Source organism: Myiozetetes cayanensis, unplaced genomic scaffold, assembly GCF_022539395.1.
Source record: "Myiozetetes cayanensis isolate MyiCay16 unplaced genomic scaffold, myiCay2020 scf23, whole genome shotgun sequence".
Taxonomy (NCBI): domain Eukaryota; kingdom Metazoa; phylum Chordata; class Aves; order Passeriformes; family Tyrannidae; genus Myiozetetes; species Myiozetetes cayanensis.
The window spans coordinates 394,693-416,154 of record NW_026087445.1 but is presented as its reverse complement, the minus strand read 5'-3'; the positions used below and the strand labels follow the sequence as shown (position 1 = coordinate 416,154).

The window sequence follows — 21,462 nt, the reverse complement described above, 5'->3', positions numbered from 1 at the left end:
AGGCTGCACCCAGAGGCACAGTGAGGCACATGGTGCATCCCAAAATGCACACTGAGGCCACCACGCACCACAAGGGGCAGGACAGGGGGAGAAGGATCACCAGGAAGGGTCTGAGGGCAGTCTGGGGAAGCTCCCAAAACACTGAGAGCATCTACAGTCAGCCCGTGCCCTGCAGGGTGCAGAGCTGCAGGCTGCTCTCCCAGCAGAGGTGCGGAGGGAGCTTGGAATCGTCCCGGGGACTCTGAGAAAAACCAAAGCAGTTCCAGGGATGGATCTTCCTCTCACTGGTCTGCAGGGACATGTTTGCAACAGGTGGGTGCAGCCAGCTGGAGAAGGGCGTGGAACACAGCCTGCCCAGGGCTATAGCCTGGCCCTCCTGCCTCAGTGGACCCTGCAGATGCGGGGTCTCCTCCAGCACTGGGACTCCCTGCGCAGGTTGTGGTAGAAAACGACGACCGAGCCCATGAAGGTGCAGAAGAAGATGCTGGCAATGAAGGAGAACGGTCCAATGATGAAGAGGGTGATGTAGTGCTGGGAGGACAGTGAGGTCTCCTGGCATTGCCTGAAGGACTCATCCCCGAAGGCCATGATCGGGTACTTGTTCAGCTGCTCCGGGACTCTGCAGAGGAGCAGACTCTTCTCTGGAAGAGAAAAGCAGTGCTGGTGGGCACATTGAGCAGTTGGGAAAAGCTGGGGTCAGGGTACAAAGAAAGGGAGCTGTGGGATTCAGGGATCATCTGTGTCCAGAACCCCAGAGAGTGGGATGGATAGGGAGGTGGGCACAGGAAAATGGGTTTGGGGCAGGATGGCAGATGGGGCAGACAAGGTGGAGGGGCTGGTTCCCAGGAGGCAAATGTGGGGAGCATTGAGCAGCCAGGCTGGAGGTGTCACAGACTGTCCCAGCCAGCATAAGTGCAGGCACACACCCGAGCTGGAATCAAGCAGGAAGAGGTGGCAGCGAAAGCTTGCTGTCATAAATGTCTTTGTCTTTCACTGGAGCTCATGGGGAAAGAAATGTAGAATCAGAACTAGGTTCATGAAGGTTTTGGGGAAGGGGCTGAAAGCACTGCAGCCTGGCTGGGTCAGCAGCCTGACACACAGGCTCCTCTCGCCCCTCAGGTGCCCTGTGACAGTACTGGTGCCACTGCTGGGGACAGCACTGGGTGGCTGTCACAGGGACATTGCCCAGCCCTCCCCTCCAGGCAATCCCTGCTGGTGACCAAGGTCAAGGGGTGGGCACCAGGTACAAGACCCAAGGCTGTGTCTACCTAAGCAGGCACAGGAGCTGTCATGGCCTGAGGACAGATTCTGGGGAAGGTCGCTGTACCCCAAGGGTACAGTGGGGTGGGCACTGACCACCCACGCCCTCGGGAGCCAGGTGAGGTCCTGCCTCAGCCCCTCTGGGGTGCCCAGCCAGCCTGGAGCAGGTGGGGGGCTCGGGGACGCTCCTGGCACTCACCTCGCACTTTCTCCCTGTTGAGGCTGAGCCAGCGCCAGAGGGGCAAGATGTCACAGCTGCACACCCAGGGGTTGTCCTGCAGGAGAAGGGCTTGGAGCTGGGGCAGGGCGCTCAGCACCACAGGCTCCAGCTCTCCCAGCCTGTTGCTGCCCAGGTTGAGCGTGGCCAGGCTGGCGAGGGGCAGGAAGGTCTCTGGGCTCAGCACGCTCAGGTAGTTGTGGCTGAGGTCGAGCTCCTGCAGCGCCCCGAGCCCCAGCAGCGCCCGGCCGTGGATCAGCTCCAGGCGGTTGTGGGGCAGGCTGAGCAGCCGCAGCCCCGGCAGAGGAGGGAAGGAGCGCGGCCCCAGCACGGTGATGAAGTTGTAGCCGAGCCGCAGGGTGCTGGTGTTGGTCGACAGGCTCCACGGCACCTGGCGGAGGCCCCGCTCGCTGCAGTCCACCTGGCCCGGGGAGCAGCGGCAGGCGGCCGGGCAGGCGGGAGAGGGCGGTGGGTGCAGGAGCAGCAGGAGGGACAGCACGGGGCCGGGAACCCTCCAGCAGCCCATGGCAGAGAGCAGAGAGGGCTCCCCGACCTGCCGTTACCCCGCGGACGGGTTCCCCGGTGCCCGATGCCCTGCCCAGCGCCCTGTCCCTCCGCTGAGCGCCGCGGTGCCGGTGGAGCTGCTTGGCAGTGCCGTGCTCAGCTCCCGCAGCCACCCAAACCTGCACTCCCAGCAAACCTGGATCGGCCTCTGCTCCCGGACCCGGCTTTGCTCGGGGTGGAGCTGAACTTTTTTCAGCAAATATTTTTACAGTGATGCTTGTCCTGGCAAGGTGTGGAGCCGTGCCCTCGTCCCTCCCTCTGCCAGGCACTGCTCCAGCCAGGTAAGCAGCCAGCTCTGCATAGCCTGGGATTAACTGCTTGTGTGTGCTGCAGGCTGGAGAGCTGTCAATAAACAAAGCCAGATCCATCTCTTGGCCTTCATCCTCTCCAGGGGCAGCCCCCACGGGCTGCTGCCTCACCAGCCATGTACAGAGGGGTGTGTGGGCCCAGGACCCCTGGAACTGTCTGGATAAGGCAAAATCACACCATCCACAGGTCTAAGCCCATCCTCTGTGCTGTCCCACCATGCCCTGGGGTCCTCAGCAGGAAGCTCTGCTGGGACACAAGGGCTACCCCAGCGAGCCCAGCCCCCGTCCAGGCTCTGTTTGCCCCTGGCAGGACATCACCAGCCATGTCAAAATGAGGGCTGGCATGAGAGTCCCACGGGCCACTCTTCTCCTCCCCCACAGGGTCATAGTCTGTGTGCAGATGGAGGGTCACCCAGGAGCCCCCCGATGACAAGGCATGGGAGAGGTGAGCTTGCTGGGCTGTAGCTACCCAAAACTGGTTTTCCCTCACCCTGGCACGGCAGTGCCAGTTTGAGAGGGCTCAAAGTCTGCCCCCACCCTGTTTACACCTGCTCCAGTTCAAAGCTGCCTGAAGCCCTGCAGCAGAAGGCTGAAGAGGAGAGGTCTCACCTCCCAGTGCCACTGTCCCTGGTAGAGCTCAGCAGGGATGGGGAGCCAAGGGGACACAGCTGGTAGCAGTTTATCCCACTTACAGTCCAGAGTAGGGGCCAGTAGCAGAGCCACAGCCCCCACTCACACCCTCACACCCCCTGGCCCGCTAGGACCCTGCCTATGCCAGACCTGGAGGAATCCCTGTCACCTCTGCCCCACGGCCAAGGGGCTGGAAGGGCAGCAGGGCAGGGCACAGCTGCACCCCAGGCCAAGACCAGGATGTTCCCAGATCTGGGGCAGAAACAGCAGGCAGATGGTTTATTAATAGCTTCCCGAGGAGCTTTGGTTTGTTTATCTATCCTGCAGCAAACTCAGTTTGCTGCATTAATCCCCATCTGGAAATAATTCAGAGGAATCCTCCTGCCCAGCCCAGCCCCGAAGTAAGGGCACAAACCCACTGCCACGTGGAGCTGCAGGCCCAGCTCATCTCACCCACAGCTATGGACTGTACGGAGACCTGAATTTTTAGGGAGTCCTGTCCCAAAACATTCTTCCTCCCCAGGGACTGCATTGCCCACTGCCTACATCCACCTGGAATCAGGTGAGAAGTGCAAAAATCACTGAAAAAATAGCCCAAACCACTATTTAAAGCAAAATAATTTCCAGGTTTTGTGTTGAGAGTCCAGGAGGCTGAAAACCCCTCTCAGCTCCTCTGCCAGCCCCTTGCTGTCACCCTAATGGCACATGGCAGGGGAGATGTCCCTGCCAGAGCCATGTCCAGACATCATCCTGTGCTCCTGCCTGGCCCCACTCCTGTTGTCCATACGGTGGCTGCACCCCACTGCAGTGGCAGGTTGGGGTCCTGTACCCCAGCAGTGCCACCACTGTCCCTTCACACACTCTGCCAGTGCTTGGCAGAGCAGGGTCTGTCCCTGTCCCTTCTCTGGAGCAGGGGGACCCAGCACCTGCAGAAGAGCCCAGATCCCTGTTCCCAGCCAGAGCAGTATTCTCTGGTGTCCTGCTCTCCCTCCATGATGCCTCTTCCTGAGGCTTTGGGCTCCAAATGGAACAGCACAGCCTGGTCCCAGGGCCAGCACCAGGACAGGCTGCCCAGAGCACCTGCTCTGCAAGGACAGCTTGGGTGGCCTGTGCTGATGGAGGACCCTTGCACATGGCAAGGGTCAAGCCCCACAGAGCGGTTCTGGTGCTGGGGGGATGAAGGGGAGCAGGAGTGGGAGTGCAGAGGCAAGAAAAAGGGGTGTGGGACAGAAAGCCATGGGCTTGGTCACCCAAGGTCACCCAAGGTGCTGGGCTGAGCACAGAGCCTTGCTGGTACCTTTGCACAGAACCATGCCTGGGGTAGGGATGGGCCCTTCCCACCACCCACCATTGCGTACTTGGGGCAAAATGAAGACAGAGGAGAAGGTGCACTGAGACTCAGTGATAGCTCTTACCCATTCCCTGAAGGCTTTAATTTCTGTTGTGTCCCCATGTAATTAAAGGTCCAAGGCAGGACTTCCATGAAGCCTCTGAACCACACCACACACACTTCTGTCTCCCCTGGAGCTCCCCAGGCTGAGCTCTGCTGGGAACACCTCATCTGTGACACCAAGTGGCAGAATCGTGCGTGGGTGCCGTGCACAGTGTGGGTACCCTGAACAGTGTGGGTGTCATTCACAGCCTGGGTGCTGTGCAGGGGGTGGGTGCTGTGCATGGGGGTGGGTGCTGTGCAGGGGAGGACTGATGGACTCCTCTGACTGCAGCCCTGGCACCCAGCACAGGGAACAGCCAAGCACCAGGACTGCCCAGGGGGCACGAGATCCCTGCCATCCCCAGGGAGGCACAGGCTGGGGCCCTCTGCTGAGCCCCGAGGGGCAACCAGTGGGTCCTCATGCTGGGGTATTTATTTCAAGACCTCATAAACCATGTGGAAAACTGATGCAGAAAATGGGCTTTGAGGAAGGACCACAAGAGCTGCCCAAGCAACACCAAGCCCTGCCCAAGAGCTGTTTCAGTGTCACCACAGTGCTCCCTGTTTGGCCTCTGTTAACCCAAATCAGCTGCTTGGGCTCTTTTCCTTGCACCCTGGTGTGGGGTCAGGCAGGGGAGGCAGGGAAATCCATGCAGGCAGCAAGGCACAGCTGGAAAAACAGTGGGGTTTGTGCGTGTCTGTTTGTGGGGAGAGGATCAGGCAGGAAAAGCCAAATCTGGCATGGGCCACAGAGCCTGGGGCCAAGCAGGAGCTCCCGTGAGCTCTACTCCCACACCAGAGCAAAGTAACTGGAGCAATGTACTGTGGCTTCCTAACAACTCTATCATCCTCAACTTCAACCTTCCGGCTACCCCAATGTCCAAATTTCATATGCAAATTGCCAACAGAGCAAACACTCACGGAACAGCAATCTGGCAGAGCAGGTCACTTCTCCCCACACCCGCCATAGGCAGGGTTTGCCCCAGCCCAACCACAGGTTACTGTCAAATATGGCCAAGACATGCAGCCCAGCAGGGCCAACAGAGTGTCTTTAATAGGTGTGGAGCTTTCAGGGTGCTGGACGTGCTCCCCGCAGCATCGCTGGGCCAGGCTCCACGTGCCCTGCCTGGGGGATGCTCAGCACTGCTACCCCTGCTGCAGAGCCACATGCACGGAGAAACAGAGCACAAACCAGTCCTTGTGCTGGGACCAGGGAATGTCCGTGGCTGGACCAGGTTTCTGAGCTGTGAGAGGAGCAGGTGGTCAGGATGAGGGGGTTGGAGCATCCTCGTCTGCCCTGCTGCACCCCAGATCCTGACAGGATGGGCTGAAGGGAGCCAGCACAGCCCCACCGCTGTGTCCACGTGTGGGTCTGAGGCGTGGTGTGGGGTCCCTAAAAACGGTCCCAGGCCGCACCCTGGGAGCTCAGCTGCCCACGCACCGCTGGCAACCCCCTCCTGGGGCTCAGCTCTCGAAGGCTGCGGTCACCCCGCAGCACAGGCACAGCCGGCAGCAGCCGCGGCGGGGGAACAGTGCCGGAGGCACCGAGTCTTGGCACAGCCCCGCCGGCTGCTGGGTCACCGCCTTCTCCTTGCAAGAGCCCTTGGTGGGCGAGTCGGGCTGGGACCTGCCAGTCACGCGGGGATGCTCCTTGTCAGCCTTGACGGCGAGGAAGGTGGCCAGGTCGAGGTCGAGCATGGTGACCCCTCCGCGCGGCGTGGGCGTGTTTTGGCGGCACTGCGGGCAGGGGATCCAGCGCTGCTCGTTGGTGACGGCGTCGAGGCGCTTCAGGCAGGCCTGGCAGAAGGTGTGGCCGCAGTAGAGCCGCCGCGGCAGCCGCGCACTCAGGTCGTAGGAGGAGTAGCAGATGATGCACTCGACCCGCTGGCTGCCCCGGCTCGGGGTGCGCGAGTGCGCCCCGAAACACGGCCCCGCGTCCTCTGCCCGGGGGCTGCCGCCGGCCTGCGACATGCTGGGAGGGGGACGTGGGGTTTAGAGGAGTGGTCAGGCCCGTCCGTGGCTGGGGAGGGAGTCAAGGGCTGGGATAGAACCTCTGGGTGCACCCGAGTTGTGGGAGAGATGGGTGGGTTCCCGGGAGGGCACCATGCTCCCTGCCCAACATCCCTGCCTGCTGCCTGCCTGTCCCACGGCCAGCCCTGCCTGGAAGAGCAGGACCCTGTCACTGCACTGGGTTGTCCCTGCACCCATGGGGGATGTGTTTTCCCACCCTCAGTGGGAAATGTGCCAGCCCACGGGAATATGGTCTGGCCAGACCCCAGCAGCCTGCTCAGGGCTGCCTGGACCCCGTGTCCGGGGGGGACATGGGGGGAGCAGGAGTGGGGTGGCTGGGTGGGTTGGGAAACAGCACTTAGAGGATCAGGCAATGCTCAGCCCTGCTCCTCCCCATCCCTGGGCTGTGCCAGGCCACCACAGCATGGCTGTCAGCAGCAGGGGATGGGCATGCAGGCTGGTGGGGAGGAGTTGAGAGTTCCAGCTCATCTCAGCATCCAGTTGGGGTCTGGTATCACCAGCATATTAATGAACCTCTCCCAGAGGCCCCCAGGACCCCATTCCCTCTCCTTGGGCAACCTCAAGCACTTTGGTGCATATGTCCTCCCTTTCTCCCTATTCCCCCATCCCTACCTGTCTTGAGGTGCTTCCCAGGGCCTCAGAGTTGCTTGTAGAAGGGCTGTGCTGTCCCGGGGGGCTGTGGCAGTCCCGTGGGGAGCATCAGGGGGCTGAGCTGCTGCAGCTTCCCGCACGTCCCTGCAGCTGCTGGTGGCCCGTAGTTGGAAGGGCTCACCTTTCAGGAACAGGCGCTATCGGATCTGCTGCCAGGAAGCCAAGCCTGGCAGATTGGGTTACAAACACCAGATAACAAAGACCTCTGAAATGTAAGCCCCAGGAGTGGGCATTAACTGTCCATCTGTGCTTCGGTAGCAGAGGGAACCATCCCTGTGAGGCCGAGGAGCTCTGGGCTGCACCGTGGGCAGAGGGCTTGGACCGGGCAGCAGCAACGGAGCCTTCCACATCCCAGGCCACCCTTCCTGGCCAGGAACAGATGTTGGCAGATGTTGGAAGCGGGGACGCCCCATCGCACTCCAGCCCACACATCAGCAGGTGGTCGGGGCTGGGGGGCGGCGGTGACCGGGGTGGGAGGGCACGGAGAGGCTCCAGGCTGGCAGGGGTGGCAGGGCTGGGGCTGGCACAGGGACACTGGGGCTCCAGCCTGCTCTGAGCTGGCAGTGCCCACCCATGGGGTGGTGCTCCTCCTCCGGTGTCTGGGGGTGACGTGCCCAGGACCTGCCCCTGCTGTCCCAGCTGGAGCTGCAGGGTCTGGCTCTGGGGGTGAGTTACTGATGCTCATCATCAGGCTGAGAGGAGCCCAGCATCCCACGGGGACACCTGCATGACCCAGGGCAGGCAGCAGCACCAGGGAGGTGGTAGACTGTCCCCAGAGCTGCCAACCCCCTGCCCGGGGGTCCAGCATCTCCAGCCTCAGCACAGAGGATGCTCCAAATTGAAAATAGAGGGTGGTAGTGGGGTAGATCCTGGGCACAAGATCCTGGAGGAGAAAAACCTATCCTGGAGGCAGGGCAGGACTGCAAGGACACCTGAGAGCAGTCCTGCGTGGGAGCAGGAGAGGGCAGCAGCTCCCGCTGCAGGCACGAGCAGGCAGCAGTGAAGGCAGGGAGACAGGCAGCACTCTCCTGTGCTGCCTCCTCACCAAACACCTCAGCAGCCCTCGGGCCACATTTCCAGCGCTCCCCGCAGAAAGAATTGGGGGTTTTGGAAACTGAGAGCCCCACAGGATCGCTGGGCTCTGCAGAAAGACTGGCCCCAGTGCCTGGAAGTGAGGCACCAGCACCGGCAGCACAGCACCTTTGGGGCACATATCCTGATCCTGATCCATCCTCAGCCACAGGCTTCCCCAGGCAGTGCACATGGTGTGTATGTGGATCCCCAGGAACGGGGGTGGCACCCATGGCGACTTTGCCCTCTTCTTGCCAGGCTGGTGGCAGGCACGGGACAGCGGGGCCAGCTTGGGGCAGGGCTGTGCCAGGGACATCAGTTTTGACCAAACCCATGGGTCGAGGTGGGGGCAAGAGCCATGTACCCTGGGCAGGTCAGGAACCATCTGTGTGGCATTGCTACTGTGCCCTGGCACCTCAGGGTGCCACCCTGCCTGCCTGCAGGGGGTTGGCAGCCCCTGGGTGCAGCCAGGGCAGAGCTGGCTCCCAATGGGCACAGCATGCTGCCTCCATGACCATGTGCCCAAGGACATGCTGGCTATGCCCAGGAATGTCCCAAGGCTGGTAGGGTGTCCCTGACTCACCTAAAGCACAGTGGGGGCCTGGCTCACCAGCTGCAGGGACAGGTATGGCACAGGCAGGTGTCAGTCCCTTAGGCCATAGGAAACCCTGCCCAAAAAGGGTGAGAGGGGTGGGTTTGGCTCTGTGTACACCTGAGAGTGCCCCTGGCACTGCTCAGAGGCAGTGACCCCTCTGTTTGCCTCTCCCTCTCACACACACACACACACACACATCCTGCCTGCCCTCCTGCCCCACTCCAGCCCCTGCCTGTCCCCTGCCCATCAGTCCTCGTGTCCCCTCCCAGGTGCCAGCAGAGCCATGTCCCACCAGGGGCTGTGCCCAGTTGCCCTTGGCCACTCCTGCCCACTGCTGCACCCCACAGGGAGCCCTTGGTGACATGGGCTGTGCCTCTGCCATGCTGGCACTGAGGGCACCGTGAGCCCTGCCAAAGCACCTGGATCCAGGCACAGAGAATCATGGAATCGTTAAGGCTGGAAAAGACTTTAAGATCATTGAGTCCAGCCATCAACCCTACACCACCACCATGTTTACCATTAAACCACATCCAAACATTTTTTGAACACTTCTGGGGATGGAGACTCCACCACTTCCCTGGGCAGCCTGTTCCAATGCTTTACAACTCCTTCCATGATTTATTTTTTTCCTAATATCCAATCTAAACCTCCCCTGGCACAACTTGAGGTTATTTTCTGTCGTTCTTGTCACTTGTTACCCGAGAAAAGAGACCAATCCCCACCTCAGTACAACCTCTTTTCAGGGAGCTGTAGGGAGCGATAAGGTGTCCCCTCAGGGAAGGCAGATCTCCAATCAGCAGCGACACTCATGGGTGGGAAAGGTCTTTTCCTGTTCCCAGGTCTCATCTCCGAGGTCTGCAGGGACCTTCGGCCCCGCGGGGTGGGGAGCGGCACCCTGAGGGAGAGCAAAGGTGAGATCCAGGTGAGCCAGAGCCCCGCACCACCGCCCACGCTACAGAGGCAGAAGGTGGTTGTCACCCAGCACAACCCTCTGCCCCCCTGAGCACCTTCCAAAGACAAAAGGCACCCAGGGAACACCCCTGGGACTCTGCACGCAGCTGCCCGGGTCACACAGAGCCCTGCCGAGGTCTGGGGCAGCAGCCCCTCCCCTGCTCACCCCCCCGCTTCTCCTGCTGCCTCCGGCTTAATCATTGCCCGCCCGTCTGGCAGGCTCTGCCCGGCCTCTCCCGGCGTGTTTGCCATCGCCCCGGGGTTAGGCAGAGCGAAGGGCAGCGATGACACACACGGCAGATGCTGCGCCCTGCCAGTGCCCTGCCCGGGCCCTCACCCCTCGGCCCCCCTGCTCACACCGCCCCCCAGCCCCGGGGCTCTGCCCGAGGCTCCCCGCATCCCTCGGGGACAGTTTTCCCTCCCCAGACTGTGCGTGTTGAGCACGTCGGAGCCCCGGGAGCCCGGGTAGCCTCTGCGGGCTCAGCAAGCCGCGGCCGTGACGTGGTCCCTGCCCAGCCACGCCTGGGTGGGCTCCAGAGCAGGGCAGGGCTGGCGGCGGGGACACGAAAGCAAACAAGGGGTGGATCTGCCGCGGTCTGGGCAGCCTGAACAAGAGAGCTCCTTGTGCAGGGCTGGCACTGCGGGGCCGTGTCCCTGCCAGCCTCCCCTTGCGAGCCACAACCCCCCCGGCCACACACCCGAGTGGGATCTGGGCCAAGCAGGGCGGCCAGGGCAGGGGGGGCAAACTGGCAGGGCCAAACCTCTGCCAAGCCACTGCCACCCCAGCCCAGAATATCCCAAGGCTTGTGGGCTTCCAGGCAGTGGTGTGCTCCTGGCTGTGCTGGTGGGATCTCAGTGGAGGTGGGCTCCAAGCAGTGGTGATTCCAAGCAGTGGGGGCTCCCAGTGCTAGTGGACTCCCACGGGGTCACAGCCAGCCAGAGCAGTGCCCCAAAGCCCACCTAGCTGCCCCAGCCAGGAACTTACCCCTCCCCGAGTCCCTCCCAAAGATTCCTGCAGCCTTTCCAAAGGACAGGACAACCATCCAGCTTAGCAGGGCTGGGTTGAGCAGCAGCCAGTGTCCCTGGGCAGGCAGGGGCAGGCTGCCCCTGAGCAGTGTTGGATCCAGGCTGGCAGCAGGACAGCAGCCAGCCAAAGAGCTCAGCCTGACACTGCTGCTGCCACGAGTCAGCAGTGCAACAGTTAAGCCTGGTTTGGAGGCTTTTGCACTGCCCTGACACAACCTGCCAGGATAAGCAAGAAGTAACACAGGAATCCCGGAAAATCCAGGGTGGAGGGAAGAGGTATGCTTTGTCAGGGGAGGAGATGGCTGTAATTTTATTTGCAGCACCCTGAAGTCATCTGCTAACATAGGCACCCTTCCCAAGCCCCTGCTCCCGCAGACCAGGCAGTTCTGCAGCAGCCACGGTGCTTGAGCAGCTGCCAGCTAGCAGCACCACTGCCCCTGGGATGCCAACACCATGGAGGGATTCCAGCACCATGGAGGGATTCCAGCACCATGGAGGGATTCCAGCACCATCGAGGGACGTCAACACCATGGCGGGATGTCAGCACAATGGCAGGCTTGTTCCAGGTCGATGGTGCCAGACCCAGATGAATCCCAGCCTGGAGCCGCCCCAGGGTGCTGAGAAGAGCCAGACAGCTCCTCGCTCACCTTCCTCCATGCTCAGTGGGCTGCAGAAGGCAAAAGCTGGGGATCTGCATGCCCAGTAAGGTGCCCCCCAGTGCCACCCTGCTGCTGGAGCTGGGCCAGGCCTCTGCACTGGACCCAGTCCCAATGCTCCGGGATGCAGATGGAGTGAGAGGCTGTGTCCAGTGCTCTCAAGCCTGGCAGGAGGAACCGAATGGGGTTGGGGGTTTCCTGGCACTGGGATGTTAATGCCTAATCCATGCTGAGCCATGAGGTGCTGCCCTGAGCAGGACCCAGATGGAGCTGGAGCTGGAGCTTGGCACAGGGTGCTGCAGCATCCCCATGATGCTGGGTGCTGGAGAGATGACTCAGTTCTGGGAAGGTGGGTCCCCCTACCACCTGGAGCCATGTCCCTGGCTCCTTTCTGCTGCTCCAAGGTAGTCACGATGTCCTCCTCTGCCATGCACACAGGACTGCCATCATCCAAACCTATCCACTGGCATGCAGGCAGCGCATGCACCTTCCCAGAAGTGGAGATTTCCCAGCCAGGGGAGACTGGCAGGGGCAGTGTACAGGATTGCAGGCTCAAAGTGCTGCCCTGTCCCCACTGCAGGCACTTCTTGGTGGCGTCTGTCCTGGCACACATCATCCTCAGGGCTCCTGGGCCCCACACTGGGCTCTCAGGACCTGGCAGGTGCCCATTACCAGGTTATCTGGCTGAAGAGCTCACTGGTGAAAAGCAATGTCAGAGTCCAACCAGTGCCAGCTCCCAGCTGCCAGCTCTGCCAGGTGCCAGGGGCAGATCCCCGGGGTACCCAGTCCAGCAGCCTCGTCCCTGTGGGATCACCAGGCCCCATCCCATGGTCAGCATGTCCCATAGTGCAGGGAAAGCCCTTAGGAGATGACACAGCAGCACTTTGGGCAGCAGGGGCACCAGCTCCAGCAGCCACATCGCCTGCCAGTGCCCTGCTCCTGAGCCTTGGGGGGCTTGTCCAGGGTGACAGTGTAGAAGGAGGCAGACGATTCCCCATTGGGCATCCTCAGGCTGGCATAGGGATTGTAGGGACGGGACCAGGACTTATCTGTGGAGATGGTTGGGCTGTTCCAGCCATTAGCAGAGTCTGCCTTCTCCTCCGTGCCGTAGGTGGGCACGGCTGCGGGGTTGGCAATGATGGTGGGCTCATCCTTCAGGTAACGAGTGATGAAGCTTTGCTGGAACTGCTCCCGTGGGATGTTGACACTGGCGTAGGGGTTCTCCACGCTGATGCCTCGATCCATCTCCCTGCTCCTCATCAGCACACGTGGCTTGTCTGGCACTGCCCACCCCCTGCGAGGCAGAGACCCCGTTAACCCGCGGTGTGGGGCAGGGACCCCTGGCAGACCCTGGTGGCTGGGGTGCAGACTCTGCTCCCCCTTCCTCCCCAGCCCCAGAGGACCCCGACGTGCAGCACTTGGGCCAAATGGCCCGGCTGGAAAAGCTGAGAGGGGAAGCAGGAGAGAGTGGAGCAGGGAGACAGGGGGGTGAGCAGGGTGCTGGGGGGCAGAAGGGGTGCTGGGTGGGAGACACTCAGCAGGTAGGGCAGTGGAGTGAGGTAAGAAATTGGGGCGGGGGGGCGGAGGCAAGTCTCAGAGATGGAGGTAACGCAGTGGGGCGAGGAGAGAGGAGAAAGGGGGTGCAGGAGGGTGGAGAGGCAAAGACGGAAGAAAGGCGACAGGGCTGGAGGAGTAGAGAGTGGAGCTGGGGACGGGACAGGCGGAGGGAGATGGGGAGCCGGGGCGGGGCGGGGGCAAGGGAAGAAGAGGGGCAGGCAGGGGAAGGGGGAGCAGGCAGGGAGCAGGCAGGACACAGGTAGAGTGCGGGCAGGGGTGGGGGGCAGCGGTCGCCCCCGGCACTCACCGACCGCACGGCTCCGGCCGCTGCGGGGCCGCTCTGCCCCGGCTGCGCTTCCTCCTGCACGGACCGCCCCGAGCGGCGCCGCCCCGACCGACAGACAGACAGACAGACAAACCGATCGGCCCCGAGCGACCGCCACCCAACACCCGGCACCCTCCGCCCAGCCCCGAGTGATCGACACCCACCCACTGACACCCCCGCCCAGGCATCCACCCATCAGCCCGGCCCACACCGAAACTACACACTGGGCAAGGGCCACACGCATCTGGGCACCAATACCAGGCACTGGACACTGGGCGCAGGACAGGGACATTGGTCAGGGGGCACTGGGCACTGGACAATGGGAGTTGGAGACTGGAAAGAGGCACTGGGCACCAGGCAAGGCCACCAGTACTGAACGTCGTGCACCATCACCAGCACTAGCCACTGGCACCAGGCACTGAGCTCCAGCACTGGTACCACCTGGGTGATGGTACTGGGCAGGGGTGGGAGGGGGCACCCTGCATCAGGGGTCTATAGGAACCAGCACCAGGCACTGGGCAGAGGGCATCGAGCACACACAGGTCCTGAGCCCCGGGCAGGGGACACCAGGCACCTGCAGCCACTGCACCCTCTGGCAGCCCCCAGACTCCTTGCCAGGCTCTACTTGTCCCCATGGGCACCCAGGTCCCTGCAGCCCAGTGGTCCCACACACCCTGCCTGGCTCTGTGACCTCTCCAGTCCTGAGACCCCACAGTGCCAGGTCTCCAGTGGGGTCCTCATCCCTCGAGTGGATCTTGGCTGTGGTGACCTCGTGTCCACCAACACAGCCTTTTCCAGGATAGGTTCTGGGGGTTACCCTGCGCCTGCCCCCAGGGCACCACTGGAGGGTGACACACAAGGTTGGATGGAGGGAGGGACACAGCTGGTGCTGGGGCAAAGAGGGGGATGCTGGCACATGTGCCAGTTCCTGGGACCAGAAGTGCTGCAGGAGAAAAAATGCAACTTTCAGCACCCTCCACCCTACTCCACCCTGTCCCTGCCATGTGACAGTTCTGCCTGACTCTGCACTGTCACTCTTCCCACCACCAGACCCCTCAGGCTGGCTTGTGCAGAGCCCCAACACCTTCCCACAAGTTCTGTGCAGAACCCTGTCCTTCCCAGGAGCCTCGGGGATGCCAGGACAGCGTCCTCCTGGACAGCCTGGGGATGGGCGCTGGGCAGAGGGTGCCCCAAATTGCAGCTGAATCCTCCTGAGACTGAATTCCATTTCCCACAGCAATTTGCAAAGGGAAAATCATCATCACAGCACACAGCTCTTGGGTTTCAAAGCTGTAGAACTTCTGCACAGACCCCTCAGGGCCTCTCTGCCTCCACAGGGTCCCCTGCAGGAGACCCACCAGCAACCCCTGTCCCTTTGCCGGACCTCGCTGCTGTCTCCAGAGAAACACTCATCTGTTTGACTAAGCAGGCGTAGAAGAGATATCCTCCGCCCAGGTGTCCTGCCGTAACCCCAGCCCGCCCCGCCTGTCCGTGCCCGGCGTGTCCCTGCTCGCGCGGGGGATGTCGCTGTGGTGCTCTCCAGCAGCACAGTTCCTGTCCTCTCAGGGCCTCAGGACTTGCTCATTCTGGCTTCCAGCCCCAGATTTCCATGCGCAGCCCTGTTCCTAAGCGGCTCTGCTTGCAGGGAGCTGCAAGGCTGCACATCAGGCACAGGTCGGGTCTGGGGGGGACCCTGAGACCCTGCAACCCTGTGTCCTCAGTGCCTTCCCTCTGCCGAAGCGGCCCCGAAGAGAAGCTCACCTCATTAGAACCTCGGAGTATTTTTGGGTGGGGACATCCCACATGCCACTGCCCGGGGCTGCAGACCCTACACGGCCCCTTGGAGCAGAGTGTCAGCTGCAGTCTGAAGTGCCTCCCCCCGTGATGTGTCTCTCGGCATCCAGCCGTGGTAGCTCCCATCTCACAGACACCTTCTGGACACTCTCGTTCCTCGCAGACTCGGGCTCCGGCTCCAGTTCTGCACGGCTGGGCTGGCTCAGTCTTGTCTTGGGAAAGCCCTTCCAGTCTCTGCTGCTGCTCTCCTTCTCTGGATCTGGCCATCTTCTCATTTCAAGCCTCAATTTTCTGATGGCAAATTTGTTCCTGTGCCAACAGTGTCTCTAATAGCTCCTTTCCTCTTGGCTGTGCATGCGGTGGTGCCATTCCTGGAACACACTTGACAGCCCCGCTGGTGGGGATGGAGTTAACCCAGATCTCTGGCAAGGAACGGGAACAGGAGTGGCTGCGTCATCTGTGGACCTTATAAGGTCCCTGCCAGGCCAAAGTGGCCACCACGGCATCTGGAGAAGGGACCCTCGTCCCTTGGGTCATTGGCACTGGTTGTTTAGGTGCTGCTGTCAGACAGGGGACACATCCAGCCCAGCCTCTGCCACTTGCGGGGCAGTTGGCCCCCCTGGGGTCCCTCCTTCAAAAATGGGGCACCTCGGAAATGTGGGTTTGTTTGTAACAGGAGCTGGAGAGAGGAGGTCGGTTAACACCTGGGGAGATTAAGATGGTGGGACTGGATGCCCTGGCTTTTTTGCCAGTGCCCCTGGAGCTGTGCCCATCACCATCCCTCGCATTTGCAGAGCATTGCAGCATCAGGCAGACCTGAATTCATGCAGCTCCAGAGCTCTCAGGATCACCCCATTGTCCCCTGGATGGACAGGAGAGACAGTCCTGTGGGCAGGAGGTGACTCAGAGCTCATGTCCCCACTGGTGGGGGATGATGTGCCCCAGCCCCCTCTCCAGGAGTGCTCCAGTTCCCCAGGTGGAGGTAAATAAGTCATTTAAATACAATGTTGTTCCCCAGGAGGGAGATTCAGTGGTGGAAGCCAAAACCTGTCCTTTTGAGCATTGAAAAGCATCATTCCTTGCTTCTTGTCTCCCCATCCTGAGAGAGCCAAGCAGAGAAGATCTGGCACAGCAGAGTGGTTCAGTGTCTGTCCAGTGCCCATGATGGGCAGATCTGCAGCACTGCAGCCCCAGCACAGCACAGTTATCACCAACCAGGAGCAGCAACCCCCAGTCTGGAGCCTGACGTTCAAACATTTCATTTCTTGGCAAGAAATTCTCCAAACTGATCTCCAAGAACGACATCCAGCGGTCTCATGTGGATCCTTGGAGGGTTTGGACGTGATGGAGGATCCTCAGGTTGGAAAAGTTGCTGCATTGAAGGTCAAGCTGCTGGTTTGGAGTTGTCCCACGTGGGATTCACAAAGCTGGGAGCCAGCAGGTGCTACTCCTCCTTGAGTAAATGGAGGAGCTGAACTAATGTGAGGCTCTTTGTTGCCTAAAACCAACCTGATTTCCTGAAATTGTTTGCAGGGGGAAAGGAATCTACAGACCAAAGAACAACCAAAACCCAGAGATATGATGGAGAGGGATGTTGTCAGAGATGCTGCTTCCAGAAGAATGTGCTTGGGCTCCATGCAGCCCAGGAGACAACCTTGGTGATTTGAGGAGGAGCCTGGGAAAACCAGGAGAAAGGGGGAAAAAAATCAACCTTTGTTTTTGTTTGTTTGGTTTTGGTTTTGGTTTTGTTTTTTTGACTGGTCCATGAGCTCATTTGAAGCCCAAAAATGAAGGGGCATCCCTGCGGAGGGGCCAAGGACCTGGGTTCCCAGCGTGTGCTTCATGTACTCAGGGGCAGAAGCATCCCCAGCCACGGGACGTGCAGCCAGGAGGAAAGGCTATCTCAGCAATTCCTCAGTAGCCGTCCATAAAAAGTCACAGATCCTTCAGCCATGCCACAGCAGGGGACCCACAGCCCCAGACCCTGTGTGACCCAGCACAAGCTGTTGGGAGTTTTTCCAGGATACCAGTAACTGCAGGGATCCCACGGGATGCCTCAGCCCACTGGTGTTTCAAACACAGCAAAAGGGACATTTCTTTGTTAAAAAAAACCCCTCAAAACCAAACAAACCAGAAAGTACATTCTGCTCCCGGGCATTCCTCTGCTGGGGTCAGGTATGTGCGGCATCCCGGCGGCGGAGCTTCCGCAGTCCCAGCTCCTCCCAGGGCTCTCGCAGTCACCAGGAATGGAATCCTCACGGACAGGACGCTTTTGGTAAACATTTCCCAGGGGCTCGTGGGAACTGCAGTACCGTGGCGCCGGCACATGAGGGTGGTGATGCTCTTTCCAGCCCGTCAGGAACGGGGGATGATGCAGGGTGACGCTTCCTAGAGGGAGAGGATTTGCCACCAGCTGGGGGGCAGCTCGGTGAGCCCCCCACGCAGATGGAGGCTGCTCAGCAAACCCTGGGGGGCTGAAGGCTTCACTGAAGCTCAGGAGTGGCCGGGGTGTGGAAAGGACACGGCGTGGGTTGGGCTGGTGCAGTGATGGGAAGGCAAACCCCAAATTTGAGCTGTGTGAAACACATGTGGGATGATCCCCTTGGGGACACCACAAGTCTCTCTCAGTGGAATGCAGCTGTGAGAGGTTTTCTTCAAGGTCTTTGTGTTAATTCTCAACTGCCTCTTCATTACAGAGCAGAGCGAGGCCAGGGATTATAGAAGGAAGGACCATGGGGTGGCCCAGGGGGCAGGAGGCATCAGTGGGGTGAGCATCCCTAAGGGCAACCCCAAGGATGGGTGTCACCAGCACAAGGGCTCAGCTGGACACTCAACAAGTGGGGAGAGGGCTCTGGGGGCTGTGGGCACAAGGCTGCCATGGAGGGAACCCTGCTGATGCGTGTCTGAAGGGTGATGTAGGGAGCAGAGAGCAGGGATACATCTGACAGCGATAGAGGGGCTGAGGGCTCATGGAAGCTGCAGGAGTTGGTGCTCTATTCCCCTCAGCATCACAGTCCCTCACCAACACCCCAGGGTGGGAAACCCCAGCACAGAATTCAGCTGGTGTCCCCAGGCCTGTGCTCACATCCCACGTGCAGAGTCCCTGCCCTGCTGGTCTCCAGGTCTGCCCATGGCATGCAATGAGTTTTCACAACTTGGCTCTCTCTCAGGGAAAGCCATGTGTTCCAAAGGAGGGCAGCAGCTTTGAAAGCCAGAATGGAGTCTGGAAGTGCCCTGCAAAGCTGCTCACGGGAGGGATTGCCTGCAGGACCAGCATGTGTCCCGTCACTTGTGTCAGCACATGGGCACACACACCGGGGCCCTGGAGCTTGCACCCACCCTGCAGCAGGCCCAATCCTGCTCTCAATACCAGCTCCTGGGGTTCAGCTCAGTACTGAGGGGCAGCACAGGTTTCTCTGCAAAACCCTCCTGAGGCTCTGGTGTTCACCCTGCAGCCAGAGCACATCCCTGAAAGGGCTGGCAGCAACCCAGATCCAACAGGATCCGCTGCCTGCTCCGTCCTGCTCGTGCTGCACTCTCCTGATGTGACATCTCAGCCACCCTGCAGGCTCTAAGTGGGGCCAGGGACACCAGGAGCACAGTGAGGACACGGAGTGTGCTGTGCAGGGGCACACGTGCACATGTGGCACCTGCCCGGTGCCCGTGGAGGAGGAGGAGGGTGCAGAGGCACCTTCACAGTGCCTGGAATGTCGAGGCTCCTCTGAGCAAAGTGTCAAGCACCTACACGGGGATGCTCGAGCTGCAGAGCCCAAAGCCTTTCTAGCTTCATGCCCACCCCCTGGCAGGGGGATGCTGCGTGCCCCGAGGGTGATGAGTTGGATACATAACCCAGCGTCCAGGCTGGCATGGCCATACAAGCATTTCAGGAGTCAGCCGGTGCCTGGCCTGCTGCCTGCCTCTCCCCGGGCTCCGCGGCCGCCGGAACCGGCAGAGGAGCCGGTTTCCTTATCGCCCTCCCGCAGTCACCCTCCGCCGCTCTCCCCCGTGGCTCCCCGGCTCAGCCGCCCCCGGGTCACGCCAGGGCTTGGCAGCGGCGCGGGGGAAACGTGCATTGTGGCTGCCCACTGCGGCCCGGCTGGAGGAGAAAGCAAGGATTTCCTGGCCTGGAGCAAGTCCTTCCCGTCTCCTCCCAGCTGCCGAGTGCTTTGGGGCTGAGGGTGGGCTGCTCCCGGTGGGCTTTGGATCAGCAGCCAGTTGCTGTCCCTGCATGGAGCTGCTGCTGAATGCGCAAGGAAGCAGCAGGCAAGCACTGAGCCAGGCACTTTGCTTGGCGCCATCCTCTAGTGCCAGAATCTTACCCTCAGTTCTGTCCTACCCATATGCAAAATCCCAGCTCGAGCAGAGCCTCTGGCCAGCATGGAGATGTCCCTCTGGGTGCTTGTGCACCCTCACCCGCAGTGTGACATGAGGACAGGGGCAGTGGGGTGGCCTTGTGCCATTCGCACAGGGACTTTAGGAAGGGCAATTCCTCCATTGCCATCCTCAGCCCAGCCCCATGGCAGGTCGGTGCTGTGGGGTTTGTGTCCCTGGGCCATAACCTGCAGCTCCCCGCGCAGAGCCAGGCAGCACCAAACAGCCCGGGATGTCTTCCAAAGCTAAACACTCCCTCACGGGCACCTGGAGAACGGGCTGTAAGAGCCCCAGCTGGGTACACGGGGTTGGGCAGGTCACGTACACGGCCACGGTCTTTCCTCCTCAAATGTCACCTCCTTCCTGCGGAGGGAGCAGCCCTGCCGAGGCGGGGGCAGCTGCTGGTTCCCACCCTCGGAGGCTCCTGCAGTCTCCGTGTTTCTTTCTCTGTGAACAGCCGTGTGGGCGATGCCGCAGCTTCCGATGTGCCCCAACCACGTGGAGACCTTGTGCAGCAGCTTCACCTGGCGATGACTTTTTTAGGATGAGGAGCTGACTTCCTGCCGTATTTCTGTGATTCAGAGTTTCCAGTCCAGGGGATGGCTGTAGCAGAACGGCTGTCACTCATCTCCTGGCCTGGAGCACCCCCCGCACCTTGCCATCCTCTCCCTTGGCCTGTGCCCCAGGGATGGATTGGTGATGGCACCATCCTGCCCCAGTGAATGCTTTGCCGTGGCAGTCTGGCAGAGATCTCCACACGGGGAGCAGGCAGACCCTGTGCAGCACCCAGCTCCCAGCTAAGCCCTTGGCTCCGGCTCTCTCCCAGCGGAGGTCTGGTTTCTGTCCTGCCGTCTGCTTGTCCTCCCTCGCTCCGAACAGTCCCCGTTTGTTTGGCTCTCGCTGCCGGCTGGGGCCGGGGCCGCGTGCCTGGGCCGCCTGTGCACAACGGCTCCTTGTTCACCGCCTCCCTCCCCACCCGCTCCTCGCCTGCTTTAGCAATTATCCCAATTAGCTGTGCCCTCTCCTTGCTCCCCAGCTGCACCGCGGACCCTCGGCCCTCCTGTTCTGCACCGGTGGCAGCAGCGCCTCTGTCCAGACGGGGCCACCTCCGGGCTGGGGGTGTGGGCACTGGGGCAGGGACTGCCAGCTTCCCGGCTGGGAAACACTCTGGCTGTGCAGAATCCATGTGTTTGTGGCCCATGCTGTGTTCCAGGGCTCTCTTCAAACCTCTTTGGTGCTGGAGGAGAATGAGGAAGCTGTGCCTAGGACAGCAGCTCCTGGGGTGACAGCCCTGTGCCACTGGCATCTGCCTCTGTTCCTCTGCATCACCCTGGAGGGTGCTGCCTGTCCTGCCCCAGACAGGCAGCGTGCTCCCCCCATCCTGCCTCACTCCTCAGGTGTGTGGGTACAACCATCCAGCTTCCTGGAAGTTGTGACCCACCGTGGCTGCACCATCCTCCTTGTCCCACAGCCACTGGCTCAGCAGGAGCCTGGGGTGGGCAGTTGAAGTTTGCACCCACCAACACAGGCTGGGGTAGCACAGGGGCCTTCCCACAGCAGTTCCTGGCAGTGCTGTGTTTCAGAGCCACCTTCCCCTCTGCCCTCTGGGCCCATGGAAAAGCCAGGGCAGAATCCCTGAGAAAGGGCTGGACATCCCTGTTGATGGAGCCCAGGGAGAGGAGCTGCATTATTCCTGCATCCTGGCAGGGGCTTGTACATCCCCTCAGATCAGAAATCCAGGGCAGGCAAACCCCTGTATCCTCTGCCCACAGTCACAGCCAGCCCTTGCTGTGATCACCATCACATGGTGATCATGGCAGCAGCATGGGCAGCACCCTGGCCGCCCCTACCAGCATTCCTGTGCTGCAGCCATGTGGGGACACAGCACTTTGGCAGGGGCATCATCAGGCAGGGCCATCACTGGGGCTGCCACTCCTGGGCTGGCTCCGAGCGCCCTGCCCACGCTGACAGCAGCCCCGGGCTCTGGGGGTTTGATCTTTAGCGCTCGAGCCGGCCTGTCTGC

General features: G+C 61.1%; 3 protein-coding genes across 3 annotated transcripts; all 3 read right to left on the bottom strand.

Annotated features, from left to right (window-relative positions):
• Positions 1-381: 381 nt before the first annotated feature.
• On the bottom strand, positions 382-2,003 carry LRRC26 (leucine rich repeat containing 26). The gene is made up of 2 exons (XM_050320112.1): positions 1,460-2,003; positions 382-641 (listed from the first exon to the last, which is right to left on the bottom strand). Exons 1-2 carry the CDS (start codon positions 2,001-2,003, stop codon positions 382-384), a joined length of 804 nt encoding a protein of 267 aa, XP_050176069.1.
• A 3,872-nt stretch (positions 2,004-5,875) lies between these two features.
• Positions 5,876-6,382, bottom strand: LOC126642500 (RING finger protein 224-like). The gene has a single exon (XM_050320180.1). It carries the CDS (start codon positions 6,380-6,382, stop codon positions 5,876-5,878), a length of 507 nt encoding a protein of 168 aa, XP_050176137.1.
• Positions 6,383-11,039: 4,657 nt separating this feature from the next.
• Positions 11,040-13,307, bottom strand: CYSRT1 (cysteine rich tail 1). The gene is made up of 2 exons (XM_050320009.1): positions 13,257-13,307; positions 11,040-12,686 (listed from the first exon to the last, which is right to left on the bottom strand). The coding sequence occupies exon 2, from the start codon at positions 12,650-12,652 to the stop codon at positions 12,254-12,256; it is 399 nt and encodes a 132-aa protein (XP_050175966.1). The 5' UTR covers positions 12,653-12,686; positions 13,257-13,307; the 3' UTR covers positions 11,040-12,253.
• Positions 13,308-21,462: the final 8,155 nt, after the last annotated feature.

Coding starts and splice junctions, on each gene's coding strand:
- CYSRT1 (XM_050320009.1), bottom strand. CDS start 12,652: ATGAGGAGCAGGGAGATGGATCGAGGCATCAGCGTGGAGAACCCCTAC.
- LOC126642500 (XM_050320180.1), bottom strand. CDS start 6,382: ATGTCGCAGGCCGGCGGCAGCCCCCGGGCAGAGGACGCGGGGCCGTGT.
- LRRC26 (XM_050320112.1), bottom strand. CDS start 2,003: ATGGGCTGCTGGAGGGTTCCCGGCCCCGTGCTGTCCCTCCTGCTGCTC. Junction 642..1,459: donor CAACAGGGAGAAAGTGCGAG/GTGAGTGCCAGG, acceptor TTTCTCTTCCAG/AGAAGAGTCTGCTCCTCTGC.